General features: G+C 34.5%; 1 protein-coding gene across 1 annotated transcript; it reads right to left on the minus strand.

The window, feature by feature from the left end:
- Positions 1-360: 360 nt before the first annotated feature.
- On the minus strand, positions 361-23,223 carry DSCC1 (DNA replication and sister chromatid cohesion 1). The gene is made up of 9 exons (XM_051971028.1): positions 22,889-23,223; positions 19,433-19,601; positions 14,727-14,861; positions 14,141-14,231; positions 9,466-9,604; positions 8,999-9,051; positions 8,642-8,796; positions 1,481-1,629; positions 361-740 (listed from the first exon to the last, which is right to left on the minus strand). Exons 1-9 carry the CDS (start codon positions 23,065-23,067, stop codon positions 632-634), a joined length of 1,179 nt encoding a protein of 392 aa, XP_051826988.1. The 5' UTR covers positions 23,068-23,223; the 3' UTR covers positions 361-631.
- Between the last annotated feature and the right edge of the window lie 2,541 nt (positions 23,224-25,764).

The following is a 25,764-nucleotide window of genomic DNA, read 5'->3' on the forward strand; positions in this document are numbered from 1 at the left end:
ACCCTAACATATTTTTCAAAGTATTTAAACATAATGACCTGTTTTCATTATTACAGTATTGTAGATTTATTTTCTCTAAATTATTGAGATTGCTCTGTGAATGAAATAATTATGGTTATTTGTAATTCAGTTCTCTGAAAAGTTATTTTAAAATTTATATTTAAACTCTCAAACCCTCATTCAAGTAATAAATTTTGGGGAACAAGTAGGTTAGTGTAGGGGATAAAGTACTACACCTGGAATCTGGAGACCCGAGTTTTTAATCTGGCTTCAGATACTTGGCACTTAGTAGGTATCTCACCCTAGGAAGGTCACTTAACTCTGATTGGCTCACCAAAAAAATTTTTAAATCATCACAAAGATAATCATCTTGTTTAATGGTGACATATGAGTTTGACCACAGGGATGCTAAATAGGGAAAATGTCATTTTCTTTGCTATATATAAAATAATATATGCAGTACTGCTAATAATACCTAAAAATACCTACAATTGTTCAAATAATTTAAAATGAAAATGAAGGTAAGCAGAATGCTTAAACATTTCCAAAACAAAAAACAAAAAAAACCAAAATATCAATACATCAAATACAAAAAATTCATCCAACACCTAAAGTATGTGATGTTTGGCTTTTAAGAGACAGGTCTTCTAGAATTATAAAATTTAACACCATTCTGCATTGATGAACGAGCATATTTGGTGAGCAATGCACCAATTGTTTGCTTCTCTCCACACAGATCTCTGCGGAAAGAAAAAAAAAATTAGCATGATACTCTACGTAGCTGATTATAGAATGTTCATTATTAACTGTTGATTATAGAATACACAGTTCTTCAGTCCCCTTCCAGATCTTTGAATATATGATACTGTTTTCCCCTAGCAAATCTACCTTGATGGTAGTCTCATAACCTAGTGAGAAATGTACAAACTTTAAAAGCAGAATTTCTATTGACTAATGTAAGACAGTGATTCAGAAGCCAATAAATATTTAATATTTGCCTGACACTGAAAAATATTCTCAAATGATGATAATACAGAGTACCAGTACCCAAGTAGTGTATAATCTAGAAGAGGTATGGCATGTACATAAATAAGGAATTTCAAAGAAAATGAGAAGTATATGAAAAAGGTATAAAACAATATGAAAAGTTCAGAGAAATAAATTCCTTCTGTTTTGGAAGCAAATCACAACAGAGTTCATGAAATGGCCAGTACATGAATTGTGCCCTGAAGGGCAAGTGAGATTTCTACAAATAAAGGATTGTGGCAGGGGGAAGACCCTATCCCAAACAGAAGGAATCTGGCAAAAATAAATTTTAAAAATAGTAATTAATTCAGAATGAGTATACTTGATATGTTTCAGCTGAATAAACCACTGGTCATGACAGATCACTAAAGTTGTATTTGTATTAAGCTACCCACAACCTGGTCACTTGAACTGATACAGACATCTCAAAATACAGTTTTAATAAATTACTTACTGAATATACGGTGCAATATCTTCTTCTGTCCACTTCTCCCTTAGAGTGAATAAGCTATTGAATCTTTCCTGATTTTCTTCAGGTAAATCATCTACCTTTAGCAAAAATATAGTTTCTGGACGAGTATATTTATCTGTGAGTGCTAAACCCTATAGATAATAAAGAAAAAATGAAAGATTTGCTTTAATCTTAAATATAAAAAGTGGTTTTATATTTCATATTTAACTTAACTCATTTACTTAGGATGTTATTTGCTATTAAATTATCAGTAATTCCATGGAACTTTTAAATAGCACTGGTAATAAAAAGCGACTTTTGCTTCTCTTCATCTTCCTCCTAGTATGTGTCATGAGTAACGAATATGTCTTGGGTAAATAGAAGAATGTAGAAAAAAATTCTAATGGGATTAGCATCAACTGCACATGATCTGGATGTGTATTTTGTATGGTCATATCTTTTATCTACTGATTACAAAAGAATCCAGAGGTAAACTATATTTGTACAACAATGGACACAAAAATATAAAAATGTCAAGTTTTTAAATCTAAAAACTTCTAATATGGAAAGCATATTTATATGTATTTATTTATTTTATTTCCTCCCAATTTTAATTTTAAATATGTAACAGTTAGCTTGGTCTAAGGGACATACAGTCTACCTAAAAGTCCATCAGGGTCCAAATTCTCTGACACATACTGACTGTGTCACCCTGAGAAAATCACTTGGCTTCTCAATGCTCAGGATGACTCTTAAGAGACTACAAGACTACTACTATGTGAACTCTTCCTTCCAGTATTAAAAAAAAATTTTTTTTTAATAAGCTGAGGATACAATGTAGCTTGTGCTCATCCATATCCTTGTTTATGCCCCATTAAAAATTCTTCAGGCTCATCTTACTAACCTGGACATAGCATTGATTTCTTTTCTATAAATTTTAGGAGGTATAATACTAACCCTGAAATTCCCACTCAATGTTGTTATTCTCCTGATCTCCAAGTCCTTGCTCAAAACTACCCTAGTAACTTACATGTTTCTTCTAAGGAAACGGTAACATAACAATTGAATTTAGGACTCAACAATCAGACTAGTTATTTCTCAGCTGAGATGAACTTAAAAGCAGCACTTGAAGCTAAGAAAGGATGGAGAAGGAGGCAAACTAAAACTTTTCTAAAGAGCTTTTTTTCTTATTTAGCAGTTCTACTGACAATCGCTAAAAAACCAGAGTGACTAAAAAGCTGGTGATACAGATTTTTTTCTCAGGTAACTTTTAAACTAGTATAAGTGGTATCCAGGCCCATCAAGTGCTTTAGCCAAATCCTATGAGTTGAATGGACAGCACAGGCAGTTTCATCTCAGTAAAAGTTCAATGTGGCAGAAATAACTCCTTTCAAGAAGGAGTATATGGAGGAATATAGCCTGAACTGAAATCAAGAATGGTTCATCACCAAAAGCTTAATAACTGAGATAAAGGAGATACAGATGTAGATAAATGAGTATTGTAAATACTATGTTGAGGGCTTGAAAGTTAATGTAGTTTTTGAAAAAATATCTAAATCTATTGATTCCACTCACAGAATTGCTGAGAAAAGTTTAGGTAGAAAAAGAAGCTAGAGGACTACAGTTGAATAAGGAATCATTTGAATATGGGGAGGAAATTTGGGAAAACTTAGGTAACCACAGATGAAAGAAACATAAGACAAAAGGATTGATTCAATCTGCCAATTAGCACTTATTAAATACTACTTATAGTGCCAAGCACTGGGAATAAAATATACAAATAGATAGTTTCGTCTTCAAGTATAAGTTACTAGGGTAGAAGAATTTTTACCTTGAATTTTACCACAACAATATGTTGTGGTAAAGAAAAACATGTTTCTTTTAAAAGAAAGCTGAAAAAGAGAGGATGAGTGTTAGAAGCTATTAAAGGGTCTCCTGAATTTGTCTTTTTGGGTTGCCACATTTTATAGAAACAATGGTCCCAGAGAACACAGGAGGACCTAAATATATCAAGGATGAAAGCCCCCATCTCCACAGATAACTTTTTTTTTTTTTTTTGCATCCCAAATTGGATCCTGTGTGTCCTTGGAAGTCAAAATAGGCACCAGACAGTCTGCACTAAGTTTGTGCAGCTGGGACTCTTGTAGATAAGATTAACATATCTTTAAGGTCTAGCAGTTCCCAAGGGAAAAGAATACTTTTGCCATCAGCTTGCTCTTCTCCTTCAGGAAGGATTTTGCCCCTTTCTCACTTTTACTGCACCTTTCTACTCCCATGCCATACCCCTTTAGTTTCTATCTCCTCCTTCCTTTGTTTTCCTGTAATAAATATGAAAACTTTTATATAGATTGTCAACTCTTTGGGTTCCACATGCACATTCATTTTTCTTGTAATAAACCTAATTTTCACATAGGTTTCATGAAGTTATCATTGCAAGAGGAGCAGAGAGCAGACTTGAAAGGAAAGAGGTGGCCTGGGCATTGTCTTCAAATGGAGATTCTAAAAGGAGCTATACAATCAGAGAGGGAGGCCAAAGAGACAGAGTATGCTTTCAATGGATGAAGTAAGGCACTTAATGAGGATCTAGAGAATGATAAGGCTACAGGATAAAAAGCTGAGTGAAACTAAAGGAAATCTGGGATTCAGCCAGGAGGAGGATGACTTGGGTGTGTTAGTCAAAGCTCTAATGAAGTGAAAAGTTACTAACAATAAAGAGAGTGAAAATACAGAGCAGTTATTGACAGGAACAAAGAACAAAGGATCTTAAGAAGTAGGAAGAATAGCAACTATCTCATTAAGGGTTATAGTGAGGATTGAACGAATTAAAAGGATGAATAGGCTTTGCCTTAAACCTGACAATGCCATATAACTAGAAGCTATTATTGTCATCAGGGAGAATTCAGTAGCTGTGGCCTGAAGAGGCCATCTTTGAGATTTCTTTTTGGGAGGAACAATCTAAACTCTGAGCAGAGATGGATGCTTTTTAGCTGGGATTGCAAGACAAATATTTTGCTCAGAATAACCTTTCTAAGACTAAATTTTAAGACCAAAGCATCCTTTTGTAAATTGCAAGAAAGATTTCCATATAAAAGCAATTAAGAAAAAGGATATAAAGAGGCAGAAAGAAATCTTGACCAGGAAGATAAAGTAGGAGAAAGACACAAGACTAAAGTCAGAAGATCACCGAACATGTAGAACTAAGCAAAACAGATGAAGTTCTTGAGAAAGAAGGCCAATTTCTATGGCTACAACTGATAGAATGGATCCATAGATTCTATGGAGAAAAAATGAGACACTTAGATGGCAAAGTGGAAAGAGCTCTGGTCTTTGTATCTTGTCCCTGATAATGATATACATTAATTGTGTGACTAAGGACACATTACTTAACCTCTCTCAACTTAAACTGCCTCATCTGTAAAAATAAAAGGTGCAGTACAAGATGGCCTCTAAAGTGTCTTCCAGCTCTAATCTTATGATTACTAAAGGTTAGCAGACGAGACACACTCAATAATAGTAGTAGGTAACTTCTTAAAAAGGAGAAGTGCGACAACGATATTGTATGAGGATATATTCTGATGGAAGTGGATTTCTTTGACAAAGAGACCTAACTCAGTTTCAATTGATAAATGATGGACAGAAGCAGCTACACCCAAAGAAAGAACACTGGGAAACGAATGTGAACTATCTGCATTTTTGTTTTTCTTCCCGGGTTATTTTTATCTTCTGAATCCAATTCTCCCTGTGCAACAAGAGAACTGTTCAGTTCTGCAAACATATATTGTATCTAGGATATATTGTAACATATCTAACATATATAGGGCTGCTTGCCATCTAGGGGAGAGGGTGGAGGGAGGGAGGGAAAAAATCGGAACAGAAATGAGTGCAAGGGATAATGTTGTAAAAAAAATTACCCTGGTATGGATTCTGTCAATATAAAGTTATTATTAAATAAAATAAAATAGAATAAAATATTAAAAAAAAAAAAAGGAGACGTGATAATGTCAACTACTCATTAACAAGAGAATCCTGCTGCCTTCTGAGAGTATGTATCTAGGATGTGACAAGAGAACCTACTAAAACCTGACAATTATCATCTACTTATAATGACTCATAGGAATGACACTACTAGAAGGAATTATGAAAGCACTTATACTAAAGATTATAATGTATAAGGCAAGAAACTGAAGGCCTTAGGAGTATAGATGATGATTTCTTCACAGCTGTCAATGAAAGGTAAGGGAAGAGAAAAGCTAATAGAATTAAATGGAATCTGGAAATAGGATTTTTTTCTTATTAATTTGGAACTGGAGGGAAACCCTAAATATCACTGAATCTACCTTAGAAAACCAAGACCCAGAGAGTCCTCAGTAAATAATTTGCCTAAGATCACATAGGTAGTCAGTAGCAAACCTGGAATTTTGAATTTAAGTTCTCTGCTTCAGAATCCTTTTGTTTCTGGACTATGGCTCAAAATATCGGACTGACTTGACCATAAATGAAGCACCTTTAAACAAGGACTTTTAAAAATATATTTGTCTAGAGGGCTTTAAACTAAAAAGGAAGAGGAAGTATACTTAGGCAGACTTTTATCTCAATAGAACAACCCAGAAATGCACAAGGCAACATCCACTGAACAGTCAATTAAAAACAACAACAAAAACCAGACATAAAAGGTATTATTAGGAAGATGAAAGAAAAGAGTTCCTAATTTCAAGACACTTATTTAATGTTGTGTCACAATAATCACTGAGACAATGTAATAATTAAACTATGGTTCTGAAAAGATAAAAGGACAGAATTCAAATTCAAAAGGACAGAATAGGTAAAAGAAGGATTGGAGAATCAAGTAGCATGGTTTTTAAGAGTTATATTTGTGCTGAGGAAACCCAGGATCTGGAAGTATAATGGAGGGCATCAAGAGGAGAATAAAAACTCAATTCTGCTATATTAAAGAATCCCAGTGTTCACAATTAGAGGTAATTTGGCTATTCACTGTACTACTCAAATCACATCTCAGAACTGTTTGTTCTGATGCCCCATTTGAGGAAAGTGATCAGGATGAACCTACCATATTAGGCCCAAATAAAAGAAGAGATGTTCACCTTAAAGAAGAAAAGACATAAGTGGGATATAGTAGCTGTCTCTAAGTGATGAAGCATTAGACTTCATTTTTGCTTGTTGACAGTAACATGAAACTAGAAGTAAACTAGGAATAAAAGGTAGACGATTAGGCAACCTGGCTTAGATATCAGGAAAATTTCCTAAGAATGAAAGCTATCCCCAAATTCCTAAGAATGAAAGTTGACTTGGGAGGAAGTCAATTCCCCTTGCTAAAGATATTCATGCAGAGGCTAGATCAACTTGTCTAATATGTTATAAAGAGCATTCTTGTTCAATTATGACTTGGACTAGAAAATTTCTGAAATCATTTCCAACTCTGAGATTTTACAAGTCTAGGCTTCAATCAAGAAAAATCTAGGAATTAGAACATGTAACAAAAAGTGAAAATTACAATCACTGTCAGGCATTAATCATAGATTTAAAACTAGAAGGGCCTTTGAAGGTAATCTAGTTGAACCCCTCATTTAGCAGATGAGGAAAATGGGGTCTTTGCGCAAGTTCACAAAGGTAGTGTGTAGGGATTCCTACCCAGGTCCTAACTTTAAAATTAGCTTTTTTTCCAATGCAACTATCAAGTAATATTCAGAAAGCATCTAGTACAGAGCCTGTTATTGCTTGTTCCCTTTTCCCTTCTTCCTGTTTTAAGTTACAAAAACCAAATATGTCAATGCCCAAATATTCAACCAATTGATTACATACTATTTTGTTTTTCATGAAACCACCATTTTATAAAATTTTTTGCTATTGCGAATTCCAATAAGTTCCAAACCAATAATTTACCAAAAAAACTCTTCTTCAACAAACTATTTGTTTGATGTGAATTGCTTGTAGATATCACCTTAAAATTTTTTTTATGATAAAGGCTTCTATATGCAATTTAAAAGTACAAAACCAAAATTTTTTCCTCAAAATTTAGCCATATAATTTTGTTTCATTTGATAACAAAAATCTTTCAAATTATTAAACTCTTTCACCATAAGACACAATGAAAAAATTGGTTTCAAAAAACTTAGGAAGATTTATATAAAATAATACAAGATGAAAGCAAAACCAAGAAAATACTTTATAAAATTACGTTATAGAGAAAAACTATCTTGAAAATTTTAGTAACTGTGATCAATGCAATGGCCAATTAAATTCCAAGAAAATGTAAGGATCAGAATCCTTTAAATTGTGTATGAAATTCCAGAGAAATAATAATACATGCTACTCACCTCTTCAGAAAGAGGTAATGCACTCAGTACAGAATAAGATGTGTGCACACATAGAGATTTTGCTTAACTTTTTTTTTCATTTTTTTTTTTAGAAGTCAATTTTATTTTATTTTTGGTTGTAAATTCTCTCTCCCTTCCTCCTCCACAACTTCCCCCATTCACTGAGAAAGCAATTATGCAAAACAAATTTCCATTTAGCTACATCTGAAAGAGAAAGCAAGAAGAAAGAAAAAAAGAGAGGAGAAAGAAAGAAAATAAAAGAAAATGTTTCACTGCACTCTGAGCCCATTACCTCTTTATCTAGATTTGGATAATATGTTTTATAATATTATTCTTTTGGATTTATGGTTTGAACATGTTTTTTAATATAGCCAAAGCAGAATTTATTTTACTTGACATGCATATTTGTTACACAAGTTTTATTTTACTATTTTGTTTCCCAATGAGAGAAGGGAAAGATTAGAGGAGTGCAATCAAAAGAGAGAAGAAGGGAGAAAGAAATCAAGAAAAAAAGGAGGGAGGGAAAAATGGGTCAGTGGAACATTTTTAAATGCACAGAAGAGAACAGAAGGAAAACCAGAAGGAAACACAGACAAGCAGGGCAGCTTTGAAAATTACATGTTTAATTTATTATATAATTAAAAAGGAAAGCAAGCTGCACATAATAGTTTTAAGTAACATCCTCCTTTTTTATTTTCTACTTTAGAAATGTTAATGACAGTTGGTATTTGTTAAATTCAAAATACTTATATAAATACATACAAATTATGAAAATCAAATTGCAGAATTACAAAATCAAATTACAAAAGTCATCAGATTATGACATTACCTTCAGCTGATCCATTCTAGTTGTCATTCCTTCAGGAACACTTTGTTGCCACACTTCCTGAAATTCAGAGAGATTGAATCTCACTGCATTCTGTAATAGCATCTGTGCTGTCGCTCTGCATATTTTATCAGTATTTAATTCGAAATAAACTTCACCTAAGAAAGAAAAACAACTTACTTCAGATCTTATTCAAACTCGTTATGTTTTCTTTCTATTCAAAGTTCTTTCTCAAATCAAACTTAACTCCTTATCTCACTTGCTTTCCTTGCATTGATACTATACAGAATTTGCAAAAGGTTATCAAATATCAAGGTTATCTTCTTAACTTGAAGGTAAATCTTTCTTACCAAATCTTACCTTCATCTATATATTTCTTTCCATAACATTCAAGACAGTGCTCTATCATTTTCCTGAAAAAATTAGAAATATAAGTTGAAAAGGTATCCATCAATCTATTTATGCATTTTTATGAGAATCTTTATCACCCCCAAACAGAAACTAAGATGTAAAATTTGGGCTTTATAATAACAAGTAGCATTTAATTATGAATAATAACTTTAAGCACATACAATTATCAAGGCTATCATAAGAAATTATATATAATACGTCTTTATGCTATACCAATTACCATAAAAGAAATCCTTGGTACAAATTATAGCAAAATTCCTAGTTAGTTAAGAAATTGCAAAGTTCAAAATTCCTTTCACTTATACATAAAATTCAATTTACCCAAATTTGAAAATTTTCAAAATATTTTATAGCTTGACTTTTATGTTTCCATTTAGGAAGAAATCTTGTAGATATCAAACATTTATACTACTCACTCTGGTTCCAATGGTCCAAGTTCCTGAAGACAGATAGTTAAAGGAACTCTATTAAAAGGCCAAGATTCAGAATCCACAAGTTGGGTTATGTGATTTAAGAGTTTCATCTCATAATCAAATTCAAGGCTTCTCCAGTAACCTATTAATATCAGGAATACATTTTATATCAAAAAGACTTTTCCCTCTATTCATTTTAATGGCATACATCAAATATTTATACATCAAAAAATTCATCACATAGTTATAAGTTCCTCTCTGGTTAGCTAGGTCTCAGGATAAGAGACAATGCCTGCATTGCCTGCTTCTGGATCTGTCAATAAAGCAGGTCCAGCACTATATTGAAACAGCACAGTCACCTTTAGCCCACAATATGTCAATTGAAGAGGGGCTTGATAGAAAAGTTTGTTAAAGCCTACTTTGCTGGAAGTACTGACATCAATGAAAAATAATCCATCAGATGCTCATAACTGTGTTAGGTAAGGTAAGTCATCTTTCCTTTTTTGATAAATAACTACCAACAAAGAATGTAGCTTACCTAAGGTCACTAAACTAGTCCCTTACTGGGAGAACTAAGATTAGAACCCAGATCTCCTGCACTTTAGTATGGACCAGAAGTAAGGAATAGCTCTCTGGTGCTCTGAGGACTCGTTCATTATTGACACTTCTCTCTAGAAGAAAGGGTCTTACTAAAGCTATCACTGGCCTTGGCTATCGGAAATCCATGTTCATCGCAGGCACTTCCTTTGTTGCTAGCTATTATTGCTCTACTGGTGAATACTACAGCCTCTGGTCACTCAGGGAGCCTCTTATGGATCTCCTGAACACAGATTACCATGGGGAGAGCGTTCCATTCTCTCCCAGGTATGACTGATGTTCCTGCACCACCAGACTGGCATGTCCCTGGAATCAAGAATTCCAAACTGGCTTGGTTTTGCGGTATAAACTGGAGGTACCTCTGAGTCTACAAGTCAATCATAAGACTTGCCTGTATCCTGTGTGATTGTATCTGTCTTCATTGAATGATCCTTTAATTTGATTAAGGACTTCTTCCTACCCATTCTGCTTTGATGAATGAGTGACTGAGATGGGAGTATTAAACCTCTCCCTAACAAAATTTAACCCTCTTCATTTATTTATGAATAAACTGAGACTTGAGACTCAAAAAGGTGACCTTCCCAAGATCACAGAAGTAATAAGTCAGGATTCAAATGACAATCCTTTAATTCCAAGTCCAATATTACTCTAATGATGCCACAATGAAAGAACAGACAATAGATAGAAAAGAATTTTTAAAAGTAAAAAAAAAAAAAAAATAACAAGTCTAATTTCTAAAATCTTACATTTGGAGCTAGAAGAAATTTTAGAAGCTAAAGTTCAATTCTCTCAATATACAAATAAACTAATGCCTAGAAAGATCAAAGGCTTAGCCCAGAGTCACACATCTAGTAAGTCTCTAAGGAAGGATTTGAATTTAGGTCATCTGAATCTACATCTAGCATTCTACCCACATCATGCATCTTCAAGAGACTATTACAAGAAGCAGTACAAACCTATCACTACTGTTAGAAAAACAAAAATGACCTAATCATTTCTAAGAAAGAAAAATAAAAACAGGAACTGTGTAGAGCACTTTATAAACATCTCATTTGATCCTCAAGAAAACTCAGGGAGATGGGTGCTATTATTATTTTACATATTTTTACATTATTTTACAGATTGAGGAAACTAGGACAAAAATTAAGTGACCTTGAGCAGGTCACACAGGCAGTGAGATGGTGGCACAGAATAGGGAGTCAGGCCTAGAGAAAGGAATTCAAGCTCAAATTCGATCCTTACTAGCAGTAAGATACCAAAGCAATCCACTATATCTCAAGTCATCACCAGTCATCCTGGTTCTTACCTGCCACTGAAATGCAATGATTCTGAAAGACAGAGGGAGGCAGATGGATCCATGCAACACTGCTTCAAAACCAAATTACACACGAATCAAAAGATTAGCAGTATGACCCTGCCTGAATCATTTAACCTCTATTTGTCTCGGTTCCTTCAAAAGTAAAATAGAGATAATCACACTTATTTCTTAGGACTGTTGTAAGAATCAAATGAGATAATAACGGTAAAATTTTTAGTATGGTACCTGGCATATGGCACAACTACATATATGTTATTGTTATCATTATCATCATTAGTCTGAGGCTCAATTTGAACCCAGGTCTTCCTGACTGCAGGCCCAACACTCTATCATTGCCACCCAGATGTCTCAGAACAAATTTGTTCAATAAATTCAAAATCAGGGTGTAGGGAAAGTAGAATACAATTCCACCTTCTCTAAAGTCCTGACATTCTTCAGGCCCTAAATTTAAAAGGATCCTACATAAATGTATTTTCACTGCATTTTTAAAAACTGTTCAGAATTCTGAAAGGAACACCAGTGTATTCAGCCTGTTAGCACCATGCAGCCCTTTCTGCCCCTCTCACTAAATGAGTTTAGACAAGTTAATGTTTTTAAGGAGCTAGCATTAGAAGAGGTTAGGTGTTAAGAAGTTGTTTCTAATTAACTTTGATGTTGTGTCAGTAGTTTTAATCAGATTCTTTGAAACTGGCCTTTGTGAGATTATAAACTCTTTCAGAAACCCCAAAGCAGATATAAAATCTAATTATCCAAGACAAGTCCAACCCTCATGATCCATGCGTATAGTTTAATAGCAGAGGCAGCATGCTGACATGGGGCAGGCAAAGAAGGCAGGCAGAAACCTACTCAAGCACAACTCAAGTTGTACTTCATAGGTTCCCTAACTAAACACTAAGTAGGGAAAAAAGAACTAAAAAGGGAAAAAAACACAGCTAAATCACAAGAACAGATGTCAGTATAAAGAGGCAGTATGGAAGAAGAAGAGCAGAAAGGCCCCTGGATTTGGACATCAGACCAGCTAGATTAATCTCTTGGCTGTACTACATACTAGCTCAGTGATTCTGGGGCAAAAATATTCCATTTGAAAAATATTAAGCATTTAACATAGGTGCTAATTAATGGAGGCTGCACATTTTTTGTGACATTGTCTCTACTCCCAAGAAGTTTATATTCTTTTAACAGGAAAAACAAAAAACAAACAAACAAACAAACAAACAAACAAAAAAAAAAAAACAGAATTTGAACAACCTCCCTGGGTCCATTTCCTGGTAAAACTGGGGGGGGGGGGGGGGGGGGGGGGGGGGAGAGAAAAGGATGAATTAGATTATCTCTAGGTTTCTTCTATTTCTGTTTACATACTGTTTACATACTTATTATTGAAAATAATAATGATGATAATAATAATAATATTTATATAATTATTTACAATTTTCAAAGTGCTTTACATATGTTATCTCATTTAACTCTCATAACACCCCTAGAAAGCAAATATTATTATGTCCATTTTACAGATAGGGAAACAGGCTGAGAAGCTAAATAATTTTTCCAGATTAAAAAAGCTACTAAGTATCTAAGGCAGTATTTGAACTCAAATCTTCCTAATTCAAGTCTAATATTCTACCTACTACCCTGAGCTGCTTTTTCTTTCAAACAAATACAATCCTAAACAATGACTCTAGTCATTTTTCACACAGAATATCTGGCACATTAGAATCAAGAATAGAAAGTCATGAATTTGAGACTCAGCATTGATATTTACTAATCTTGTGATCATGAACAAGGTATTTAATCTCTGAGCCTCAGTTTTCCTATCAGTAAAGGGTGGGGGGAGGTTAGTAACAATATGCCTACCACCTACCTCAGAAACATGAGGAAAATATTTTTAAGCTGCAAAGCCCTGCTTAAGTGTGTGCTCTTAAAGGCAGGAATGAATCAAAATATTAAAAATGTATTAAATATTTTTAATGAAGAAAAAATCCATTTCACAAAGCAAATGACTACATAGCACCAAAGAAGAAGTTTATCACACATTAACCAGTTTTGGGATACTTACTAATTAGTGACAAAATATATATGTATTTGAAACAATTAAACATATCTATAAAGTATTTACTAAAGTGCGAGGGATTGTACTAAAGCTCTAGGAATACAAAAACAAAAAAATGAAATGTCCTTGTCCCCAAGGATTTTACATTCTAATGGGGAGTATATACAAAAATGTATAACAAGGTAGAAAATAACAAGGTTCCTCAAAAGTTTGAAAGACTAGGGAAAAGTTCATGAAGAAACTAAAACTTGAACCTGGGAATCCAAGAGGAAATGGTGCATTCTACAAATACCAGGTAGCCAGTGCAAACAGAACTGCAAATAAACTAAAATGAGAGGAATTAATCTGGAAACTCTATCACTACTAAATCATTTATCTATTCAATTAAACAATAACAAACTCTGTAAGCAGTCATGGCCACAGAATAGAGGCTGAGTTTTATCCACTAAATATTATATATGCCAGTCTATCAATAGGCACTTTTAAAGAACTAAGTGCCAAGCACTTAATTGAAACCAAAAGAAATAATCCCTGCTCAAGACTCCTTTTGTGAATTAGAATAAATGATACAACCAAAACACAGACATCCCCCACCACTGTTACTGTCACTCTGAAATCCAAAAATGGCATTTAAGATGTAGAAGTCCCTGGACTCTACCTCTTATAATGCCTCTTCATTTCCTAATGCTTTTTATGATAAAAACAAATTATACTACCTCCAATTTCACAGGCATGTAGAACTTGTAAATGGGCCATGATTTCCTCCTCGCTTGCCTGAATTTGATCAAGAAAATCTGCCATTGTATACTGCAAAGCAAAAATGGGTAAGTGAGCCTCACACATGCAATCTGATGCTGTTTTCCAGAATTTCTTTTGCAACCTTTGGTATGGATACCAAAAATAGATTTATTTAATTTAATTGGACCAATGATACAATTTTACTTTGCTTTGTGGGTAATAAGGAAAGACTGCTAAAAATACAAAATCATGAAGAAATGTCTGCTAACAAAAAATTCTAGTATGACACTAGAGCTTTTAATTTTAAACTGCATTTTTTAAAAAGCATTTCTTACAAAAACAGTCTCATTCTAATTTAATTTTTATTCCACATTTCCTTAAATCAATTTTGATATATTTATAAGACTGTTCATTTACATAATACTTTTCCCCAAGAGATACTTTTTTAAAAACTCAAATTAATTATGTTCCTGTTAAACTATCATTTCATTTATTAATATGCAAAATAAATTTCATTTATATTCTGAAAACATCAACTGAACAAATGAATTTCAGAGATCTTACTTTTGAATAATTTGAGTCCTTTTCCTTTTGAGCATCAGGCCCTTCATATGGATTTTCCATCAAAAGTTTCTTCAGTTTCTTTAATTTTGGCCTACATCTTCTTAATTCCCAATAATTGTTAGCAAAACCAAAGATCTATAATTTAAAAAGTATTAAAAAAAATTTATACTATAATATATGAAATATATCAAATAAAATCAAAAAAGAAAGAAAATATCTATGAATAAACAAATACCAGAGAATCAAGAAGAAAGACACCTAAATTATTTCTAATATTTGGGATAGAAAGGTATATATATGTTTATTGAGTTTCACATAACTACTCTGTATGACAGGCCATCAGTTCCCATGAAGAGTCTTCAATTGTGCTTGCTACCTATATGACGTGGGTTGGGCTCTTTAGCCTCCCTGAGCTTCAATTTCCTTGTCTATAAAATGAAAAAGTTAGACTAGCTTCTAGTCTAGAATAGCTTCTGGTTTTTTCCAGATCTATCTATGATCCTATAGTCTTATAAAATCATATTTTGTTGTTGTTTTTGTTAAAAGAATGGAAGAATGGAGGTTCTAAGAGAAAAGATGTAAAAACAACAGACAATAATAAAACTTTTTTTAAAATTTAAATCAAAAAAATGATTTCAAAAATATGACCTGCATAAAAGAAGGATATCTAGACTACAGTCTTATCTCATTAGGGACTGAATTATAAATGATATTAGGGAAGACTTTTACAGAATTTTTATAGATGCTAAAAAGACAGTTGAAATCAATTGTTTCAGTGCTATATCTTAAGGAGGAAGCTGGTGAAAAACCTGGAAAAACTTACATAAACTGATGCAAAATGAAGTGAACAGAATCAAAATGACATTGTATATAATAATAGCAATGCTGTACAATGATCAGCTATGATGGCCCTAAGTCTAATCTCCTTTTAGCCATCAATGATTCAAGAAAATTCCAAAAGACTCATGAGAGAAAATTCTATCCATATTCAGAAAAAGAACTGAATGGAGAACTGAATGCAGTTTGAAGCATACTATTTTCACTTTAATTTTTTATGTTTTTTTTTCCTTTCATTGTTTTTTTCTTTTACAACATGACTAATATGGAAATATGGTTTACATGATCGCACATATATAACCTATATCAAATTGCTTACTATCCTAGAAAGGGAAAATGAAAAGGAAGGAGAGAGGGAGAAAACTTGGAACTCAAAATTCTATTAAAAATGAATATTAAAAGCTGTCTTTACATGTAATTGAAAAAATAATAAAATACTATTTTTTTTTAAAAAGGAGGCTGATGAACTAGATTCTCTCTGAAGGAGGGTAATTAGAAGTATGAGGATTCAAGAAACCATGAGGAATAATTGAAGGGACAAGGGAGGTAAGAAGAGAGGACCCTAGTGAAAAATGGTGACTTTCCCCTTTGGATTTCCCTCTTTATTTTCATAATGGCCAAAAAACACAGCTCAGATCTTTTGCCTTTTTCAGAGAGCTGCTTGGAGGTCCTACTAGACAAAGGTGAAAGTTTAATGACTTTGGAAGACAGAGCAGATGAAAGACAAGCTATAGAAAAAGCTGTATTTGTGAAGAAGAATAAAAGGACACAGGAATTATGACAAAGGCCAGGAGTAGCATATGGGGAAGAAAAATTGGGAAGACTTGAATAAAAGGAGAAACACTAAACAAAATGATCAAATTAGTTAACATATATAAAATGCATTGGAGACCTTAGCTGTGGCAAGGGATTAGCTATTAGGAAAACTAAAGAATAAAGAGAAGGTTTTTAAGACATAGAGAGCAAGGGAAAATAACAAGCATTTATTAAGTACCTATTGTACATACCAGGTACTATGCTGAGTGTTTTACCAATATTATTTCACTTGATCCTCACTACAATTCTGGAAGATAGGCAGTATTTTTATTCATATTTTACAGTTGCCAAACTGAGTCAGACAGAAGTTAAGTAACTTGTGTCACACAGCTAGTAAGTATCTGCAAAGTCTTCTTGACTCCAGGTCCAACTTTGTGTTCACTGGATCCCTTTGCTGTCCCAAGAAAGGGTGAGATTTTGGTCCCTTCCAGTTCTATATCTATAATCTTGTGAGTTAAGGAGTTTCAAGGAGTAAAGCCAAATTGGTAGCAATCATTATATACATTTTATTAAAAGAAACAAATCCCAAGAAAGTCATAGTTCCACCACATTACACTGGTTCCCAGAAAAGTAATGTGAATGATCTGAAAGGATCTACCCTTAAGAGAAGTAAAATAAGACTTGGAAGTCCCTCTTTTCCAGTAATTTCATACGAATCACTGAAACTTCCCCATTGTCTTTTTTTTTTTTTCTAGGCCATTAATATGTTTAATACAATCAGTTCTCGATTTGCTGGCTTGTCTCATTCGCGAATAATGACTCCTGCTGGCTGTTAAGGATCTCAACCAAAATTATATTGAGCTTATTTATCTGAGTAATGCTGAATCTTCTCAATAGAATATTCTGTGTGGCCAATGTAGACAGGCCAGAGACTTCTGTTTAATGGTGACATAGAGCCTTTTGTTCCAAAGTAATTAAAAACTAGCCACATTTAGCTATAAAATTTAATCCACTTGAGTTTAAAGTAAAGAAACAATGTTCTCTTTTTTAAAAAAGCATAATTTTTATATTTTTCCACTCTCACAAGCTTTTCCAAAATTCAGTAGCTACAATATAAAGGTATCTCCCTTCAAAACACTTCCATAGAGAAATAACTAAAATCAGATCTGTTTGTTTTTCTAAATGAGTTACTTAAAAGCCAGCCTTCCACTTTAGAGAAAAAAAGTTACTTTTTCTTTCCCTAATTTGAACTCTTTAAAAAGCAGAGATCCCATCAAACAAGGAAATTTCAAAGAAGCTAATAATCTTCCTAATATTATAGAATTTACAGATGGAAGGGAGCATAGATCAATCGATTGATTGATTCATTAATAAACATTTATTAAGTGCTTAGCAAGGCAGCTTGATGGTAATGGATAAAATGCTAGTCTTAGCATCAGAAAGGCCTTAGATCAAATCTAGCCACAGATAATTCCTAGCTCTGTGACCCTGAGCAAGTCACTAACCTCAGTTTCCTCATATATAAAATGGGGATAACAATAGTACCAACCTCCCCTGCAATTGTAAATGTGAATATTAAATGATATAATATTTGTAAAGTGCTTATTGCAGTGCCTGGTACATAGTAATTACTATATAAATGTTAGTTATTATTTTTATTATTATTATATGTTGGACACTGTAGGCACTTTGCTAAGAGTTGGGGATACAAAAAGTCATAAAAGACAGTTCTTATCTTTATGGAACTTACATGGGGGAGATAACATGTAAACAAATATATAGTAAGCAATATATATATAAAACATAAATAGGAAATAATGAACAGAGGGCAGATACTAGAATTATGAAGATTTGGGAAAGGCTTCCCATAAAAGATGTGATTTTAGTTGAACTTAAAGGAAGCCAGAGAAGTCAATAGGCAAGTTAAAAAAGGGGAACCTTCCAAGTGTGGTGGACAGACAGACAAAATTCCTGGAGCAAGAGTTACAGTCTTGTTCATGGTACAGCCAGGAGGCCAAGGTCCAGGATTGAAGAGTATAAAAAGAAAGGAAGGAGGAGGCTGACTTACAAAGGGTTTTGAATGCCACACAGTGTATTCTATTTGTTCCTGAAGATGATAGGGAGCCACTGAACATGGCAAAGTAACACAGCTGGACCTGACCTTTAGGAAAATCATTTCAGTGGCTGCACAGAAGATGCACTGGAATGAGGAGAGACTTGGGGCAAGCAGACCCACCAGGAGCCCTGATGTCATAATCCATTATGAAGAGAGAAGAGGGTACATTGAAGAGATGTTACCAGCATGAAACAGCTTGGAACAGCTTGGAAGGAAGCGTGAGGGAGAGGAGAGAACATAAGGAATCCAGGATGATTCCAAGAGACAGGGAGGATGGTATTGTCCCCAACAGTAATAAGGAAGGGGTAGGAGGAAAAGGAAATGAGTTTTGTCTTGGCCAAATTGTGTTTAATATGTCAAGCAGAGATCTAGTGTGTTATCTGAAAAGCAGCCAGAGATGCAACATTGGAGGCCAGCAGAAAGGCTGGGTAGACAAGACCAAGTGCAATCACCTCATTTTGCAGATGAGAAGACTGATGCCTAAGAGAGGCTCCATGACTTGTTCAAGATCACTCAGATAATAAACAGGAGAAAAAGAACTCAATCAAAGAACTCACCATTGTAATCCTCCGAAGATTTCATAAGTATAGAATAAGTATAATATAATAGAAAAAACCGTGTATTTGACGTGAAAAGAGATTTGGGTTTAGATTCCATTTCTGACAGTTCCTAGTGGAGTAACTATGGGTGAGTTACTTAAATTCTCTGAGTTTCATTTTCTCATTAGTTAAAAAAAAAAGAAAGAAAGAAATCTGCAATACCTTTATTACCCACCTCATAGAGTTATTGTAAAGATCAAACTAGACGGATACAAAGCACTTTCTTTGAGAGAAGAATTTGTATGATTTGTTACATTTGTCTATTCAGGCTCTAACACAGTATCAGCACATAGTAGATGCTTAATAAATGCTCAGCTACTATTACATTAAAAATATAATATCTAAAGTTTTGGATTAGCCTACTGACCTAACCAAAAAAAGGCAGAAAACAATCATACCTCAGTGTGAATTATGTTGGGAGGTATTTCCTCAGATCTTATTTGATCTGGAGTTTTGCACCCCGGTATAAAAAGCAACATATTTGAAGTATCTGCTATTTTCAGATCATAGGTTTTCTCTTTACTGCAAATCACTGCCTGTTCATCTTTGTCACCACGGATCACAAGACTAAAAACAAAAGAAAGAAAAACATACATGAGACAGCTAAAAATTTCTATGAAAGAATTTCCATTTATATAGAAATATAACAGACACACGTTCATTTATTCATTCATTCTCTATCTACAAATTTGCTTGGTTTTCAACTTCAAAGAACAAGTTGCTAATAACCTGATCACTGTTACTGTCATTTTTCGGTGGTATCCAACTCTTCATGGCTCCATCTGAAGTTTCTTGACAAAGATACTGGAGGGATTTATCATTTCCTTCTCTAGCTCGTTTTACAGTTAAGGAAACTGAGACAAACAAGTTTAAATGACTTGCCCAAGGTGACACAACTAGTAAGTGTCTGAGTCCAGATTTTGAAAGGATTCCTCTCTCCAGGCCCAGCACTCTATACCCTATCTCAACTACCTGCCCTTCAATCTCACTATAAATTTTCTTTTCAATTTTTTTTCTTTTTTTGCTTGAGGCAATTGGGGTTAAATGACTTGCCCAGGGACACTCAGCTAGGAAGTGTTAAGTGTCTGAGGCCAGATTTGAACTCAGGTCCTCCTGACTTCAGAGCTGGTACTTTATTTATTGTACCACTTAGCTATCCCTCTTTTATTCTCATTATCATGCTGCTAACAGCTTTGAATAGTCGACTCCAATCACCCATATCCTCCTCTCCCCTCTCATAAAGCTGGAAAGCTAAGCACTAAAATCCTTCCAAATCTTCCTTTTATAAAGGGCAGAAATTAAACATTCTAACATCCATATGCAGCTCTACTGGTGTCAACTCCACAGAATAAGATGTCCCTTTGTCAAGTTCTTCTTTGCATCCACTTTACAGCTTTCTTTTGTGTTGGACCCACATAACATTCAAGTGAAGAAAAAAAAAATTTTAACCACATATCAAATATAGAACCTAATCTTCAGAAGTTCCATTATAACCTGAGTTTCCCAGATGTAATCATTTATTTTACAATGGGGCCAAAGGTGAATTAATTCAGTTCAACTATTTATTTCATGAAGATTCTACTAGTTAGTTTAAAATGGAAGAAACAGGGGCAGCTAAAGTGATACAGTAAATAGAGCACCAGCCTTGAAATCAGGAGAACCTGAGTTCAAATCTGACCTCACGCTTCCTAGCTGTGTGATTGTGGGCAAATCACTTATTGCCTCACCATTTAAAAAATTTTTAAAAAAAGGAAGAAACACTGTAAATTCTGAAATACAACTGTAACTGTATAGATTCCCAGGTGGAAGTTAATAACCTGGGACATTTATTTTCACAAGGATGAATTATTGTGAAAATCTAAGGGAAAAAAGAAAATCTGTTTCCTTAATTAGGGGATTGGGGGAGGGTTGAGAGGCTCTTGGTATCATTCCAGAGATCACAATAGAACTAGTAGTAAATAGTGTGGTAGAGTTGCCTGAAACTCATAGTTGTTAGAGTAACAACTATTATGAATCAGAGGCTGTCTTTAAACTTATGTCTTCCGAGGGACAGCTAGATGGTGCAGTAGAAAGAGCATTGGTTCAAATCTGACCTCAGCCACTTTACACTTCCTAACTGTGTGACCCTGGGCAAGTCACTCAACCCCAATTGCCTCAGCAAAAAAATAAAAATAAAATAAACATGTCTTCCAGACACTTTCTCTATTCACTATTCCATATTGCCTTTATACTAATAATATTATTAAGAATATAAACTCCTTAGGAATTCTATTAGAAGGTAATCTTTTTGAAAAGTTTTTTAATCCCCTTAGCCTAGCTAACAGTAGGCATTCAATCAATACATGTTGATTAATTATTATGAAATTTAGTCATTATAATAATAGCTTATGCATATAACAATTTCCAGTTACAAATCATTTTGTGTATATATGTGTGTGTGTGTCAGTGTAAAATCTCACTTGCCCACAGATGAAGAGAGGTTGCCCAAGCTAAAGTTATAATTAGGAATAGGAAGATAGGTCTTCTGACACTTTCTACTATGATTATCTAAATCACTATTTTACGATTTTGATGGACTAGCAATATAAGTTAAATATGAAAAATATAGGAAACAAACAAAAAAAAAGCCAATGGGAAAAAATGACCAGGTGAAATACAAAAAGAAAAGTATCAGTGGAATAGAGAAAAGAGAAAGAAGCCTTAGTGCCTTTCTAAGGTAGGACATTAGAGAGATTACCAAGTAGTTAAAATGAAGGGTTGGACTAGATGGCATTGAAAATCCCTTCTAATTCTAAATCTCTGATCTTTTAATCATCTGGAAAATAACAGAATTTGGGGATATGAATATGTGTTTGTGTCCTGATTTGGGTACTTATTATTCTAAGTCAAGTCACAATCTTTCCAGGCCTAAATTTCATCTATGGGGCTTCCCTGCCCCGGTAGGTGGTAGCCCTGAGGCTAAAATGATAAAAGAGACTCAGAAATGCTCCAAGTGTTGCCACTTTAGTAGTAGACAAAAAAACTGGAAACTAAAGAGGTGCCTCCTACTGAGAAATGGCTAAACAAACTGAGAAACATGAAAGTTCTGGAATATCATTGCATTATAGAAAAGTTAAAACTGAGTCCCAGCCCCAATTGAGTTGACATGGAACAATTTATGTTGGATTAGGAAAATAATGAAAAGAACATTGTAGAGAAAAAGAACTTTGCGTGATCAGCGCAAGTATAAACCACAAGTCCAAATAACTGAAGAAGGCATTCGACACAGGTTCGTGGTGAGGATTGAAAGTGAACATGTTCTAACATATATAGGACTGCTTGCCATCTAGGGGAGGGGGTGGAGGGAGGGAAGGGAAAAATCGGAACAGAAGCGAGTGCAAGGGATAATGTAGTAAAAAAAAAAATTACCCTGGCATGGATTCTGTCAATATAAAGTTATTATTAAATTTAAAAAAAAAAGTGAACATGTTCATAAAACGTTCATCGAGGTGCCTGACACAGAGCAGACGCTTAAAGAACGTTTTCTCCTTTCCCTTTTGTCCTTCCCCTCATCTCCTGGCTGAAAGATGATGAATTTAAAAGGCAGAAATAGACATATATTCTCCACCATGGCCAACGTAGGACTTTGTTTTGCTGGGTAGTGCACAACTTTTTCTTTCTTGTTCAATGGGAGAGAGATCAGTGGGAGGGAGAATGAGAATGTCATATGTATTTTTAAGTGCTACAGCATTATTTCGGCCAGGAATGGACAATTACAATAGCTTACGTCCAAGAACTTGAGTCCAATTAAACATCACCAAGGACGAGAAGAAGACCGGTCCTAAGTCTCCATCCAGAGAGTGGGCGAGTCCTACCTGTGCCCCGCCTCCAGCTGCTGGCAGAGCGCAGGCTCGAGCTCCATCAGGCAGAAGTCTCCGGCCGTGGCACCGCTGGCCCCGGGACTGAAGCTCAGACAGTGCACGGCGGGGAGCAGCTCCGAGGGGTTCAGCTTCGCGATCTGCAGCGTCGCGTCCACCTCCTCGCGGGTGCGCATCTCTGCTGCCGGTAGCCGGGGTCCGGGGAAGAAGGATGCAAACGGGCCAAAGGAGAAGGCGTTTGCAAAACACAAACTGGCCCCTGAACAAGTGCAAGCTGCGACCAAAACAGGAAGGGGCTCTTTCAAAAGCGCGCCAAAGTAGCGCAGGCCCCTGCTAGACGTACTTCCGGGGCGGGGAGAGGTTTGAGCAGCTGTTTCCTGGCAAAATTAGGGAGGATTTCTTGTGAAGGGAAAACCTCCTTGTGCCCCCACTTGCTGGTAGGCCCTGGAAATTATCCGTTGGGTGCTTCCCTCCCTCATTTTCTGCCGGGAATAAAGAGAAAGGCCAGGATGGCCTCTCTGAATCTCAATTTCCTAGTTTGTAAAAAGAAGGAATTGGACTTAAAGGAGCATTTTACCTTTTTTTGTTGTCGAGAATGGTGCCCCTCTTCTCGGAATGTTTTTAAATGCATAAGATAAAATACACAAGATTGCAAAGGAAACCAATTATATTGACATATAGTCATCTTTTTTAAAAAATTAAGTTTATGGTGGATTGTGGAATCTCCACTTTTATGAAATATCACCCTTTCAAACACTCCATCATCCTGTGCTCCATGCAAACTAGACTTCGGTTACAAATTTGATGCACTCTAAGGACACTTCTTTTACCTCTAGGCAAAAAAAACGTTATGTCTTTCCCTAACCCATCATTCTTATTGGACATTACTTCTCCCGAATAGCGCGGAATTAATCAAGTATTTATAAATATTTAAGATAATTTATAAATAAATATCGATTTATGGGACACTACGTGGCAGTGGATAGAGCACCAGTCTTAAAGTCAGGAGGACCTGAGTTCAAATTTGGTCTCAGCCACTTAACACTTCCTAGCTGTGTGACTTTGGGCAAGTCACTTAATCCCAACTGCCTCAGCAAAAAAATAAATAAATAAATAAATAAACATAGATTTAGGTACTATAGATGAAGCTCAAGCTCTATGTTAGGTGCTCAAGACACAAGAATTAAGAATGAAATAATATCCCTTGCATTATTATAGTTATATTATGAACTATAAATATGAAAATTATAATTGACTTTTCAATAAATATACATTATTACTATATGCTTAAGATTTCTGTATTGTACAATTTTATTAAGTTTTTTATTCAGTAAAATAAAATGAGTTAAGAATTTACTTAAATACATTGTTTTATAAAAATGTGTGGACTGATTCTCCATCTGATAAATCAAAGGATATGAACAGTTTTCAGATGATTAAAACCATTTCTAGTCATATAAAAATGCTCTAAATCATTATCGATGAGAAAAATGCAAATTAAGACAATTCTAAAGTACCACTACACACTTCTCAGATTGGACAAGAAGACAGGAAAAGATCATGATAAATGTGGGGAAACTGGCACTAATACATTGTTGGAGTTGTGAACTGATCCAATCATTCTGAAGAGCAATTTGGAATTCTACCCAAAGGACTATCAAATTGTGTATAGTCTTTGATGCAGCAGTGTCTCTACTATGTTTATCCCAAAAAGATCATAAAAAAAAAGAGAAAAGGAACCACATGTACAAGTGGTTTGTAGTGGTGAGGAACTAGAAATTGAGTGTATGCCCATCAGTTGGGGAATGGCTGAATAAGTTATGGTATATGAATGCTATGGAATGTTATTGTTTTATAAGAAATAATTAGCAGGATGATTTCAAAGAGGCCTGGAGAGACTTACATGAGCTGATACTAAGTGAAATGAATAGAACCAAGAGAACATTGTACATAGTAACAGCAAGATTATGTGGTGATCAACTGAAGAACTTGACTCTTTTCATCAGAGAGATAATTTAGGCAGTTCTAATAGATTTGTGATGGAGAATCATTTGCATCTAGAAAGTGGACCATGGGAACTGAGTGTGGATCACAGCATAGTATTTTCTCCTTTTTTATTGTTGTTTGCTTTCATTTTGTTTTCTTTCTCATTTTTTTCTTTTTTGATCTGATTTTTCTTGTGCAGCATGAAAAATGTGGAAATATGTATAGAAGAATTGCACATATTTAACATATATTGGATTATTTGTTGTCTAGAAGAGGGAGAAAAATATGGAACACAAAGTTTTGCAAGGATGAATGTTGAAAACTAGCTTTGCATGTATTTTGAAAATAAAAATTTATTATTTTTTAAAAAAAGAATTCTTATATAAAATTTGGGCTTGGAATCATGAAGACTCTTCATGATTTCAAATATGACCTCAGACACTTTCCAACTATGTAATCCTGAAAAAATCATTTAACTGTTTATCCCAATTTTCTCATCTCTAAAATGACCTGGGGAAGGAAATGGCAAACCATTCTTTGTCAAGACAATCTCAGATGGAGTCATGAAGAGTTGGACAGGACTGGAAATACTGAAATGTCCACAGAGATTTTTTAGAAACCCATATACACCACAGACAGGTTTTAAAGAACAAGTAGCAGATTAATTAACTTTCAGAATGAGGAATATAATTTGCAAATTGGAAGTTCTCTTGGGCAGGAGATCTTCTCCATTGCAGAAAAGGTAGAGAATTTTATACACAAATCTTAACTGGAAAAGGAGGGGTAGGTGGATTATAGTACAATCAGTATCAGGGTCTGAGTGCTTTTCCATGACAAGCCCACAAATGCAAGGCAATATGGATGCTCTCCAGTCCTGTGGGAACAGT

Source organism: Antechinus flavipes, chromosome 1, assembly GCF_016432865.1.
Source record: "Antechinus flavipes isolate AdamAnt ecotype Samford, QLD, Australia chromosome 1, AdamAnt_v2, whole genome shotgun sequence".
NCBI lineage: Eukaryota > Metazoa > Chordata > Mammalia > Dasyuromorphia > Dasyuridae > Antechinus > Antechinus flavipes.

Coding starts and splice junctions, on each gene's coding strand:
- DSCC1 (XM_051971028.1), bottom strand. CDS start 23,067: ATGCGCACCCGCGAGGAGGTGGACGCGACGCTGCAGATCGCGAAGCTG. Junction 19,602..22,888: donor CAGCTGGAGGCGGGGCACAG/GTAGGACTCGCC, acceptor TTTTGTTTTTAG/TCTTGTGATCCGTGGTGACA. Junction 9,605..14,140: donor ACATGCCTGTGAAATTGGAG/GTAGTATAATTT, acceptor TGATATTAATAG/GTTACTGGAGAAGCCTTGAA.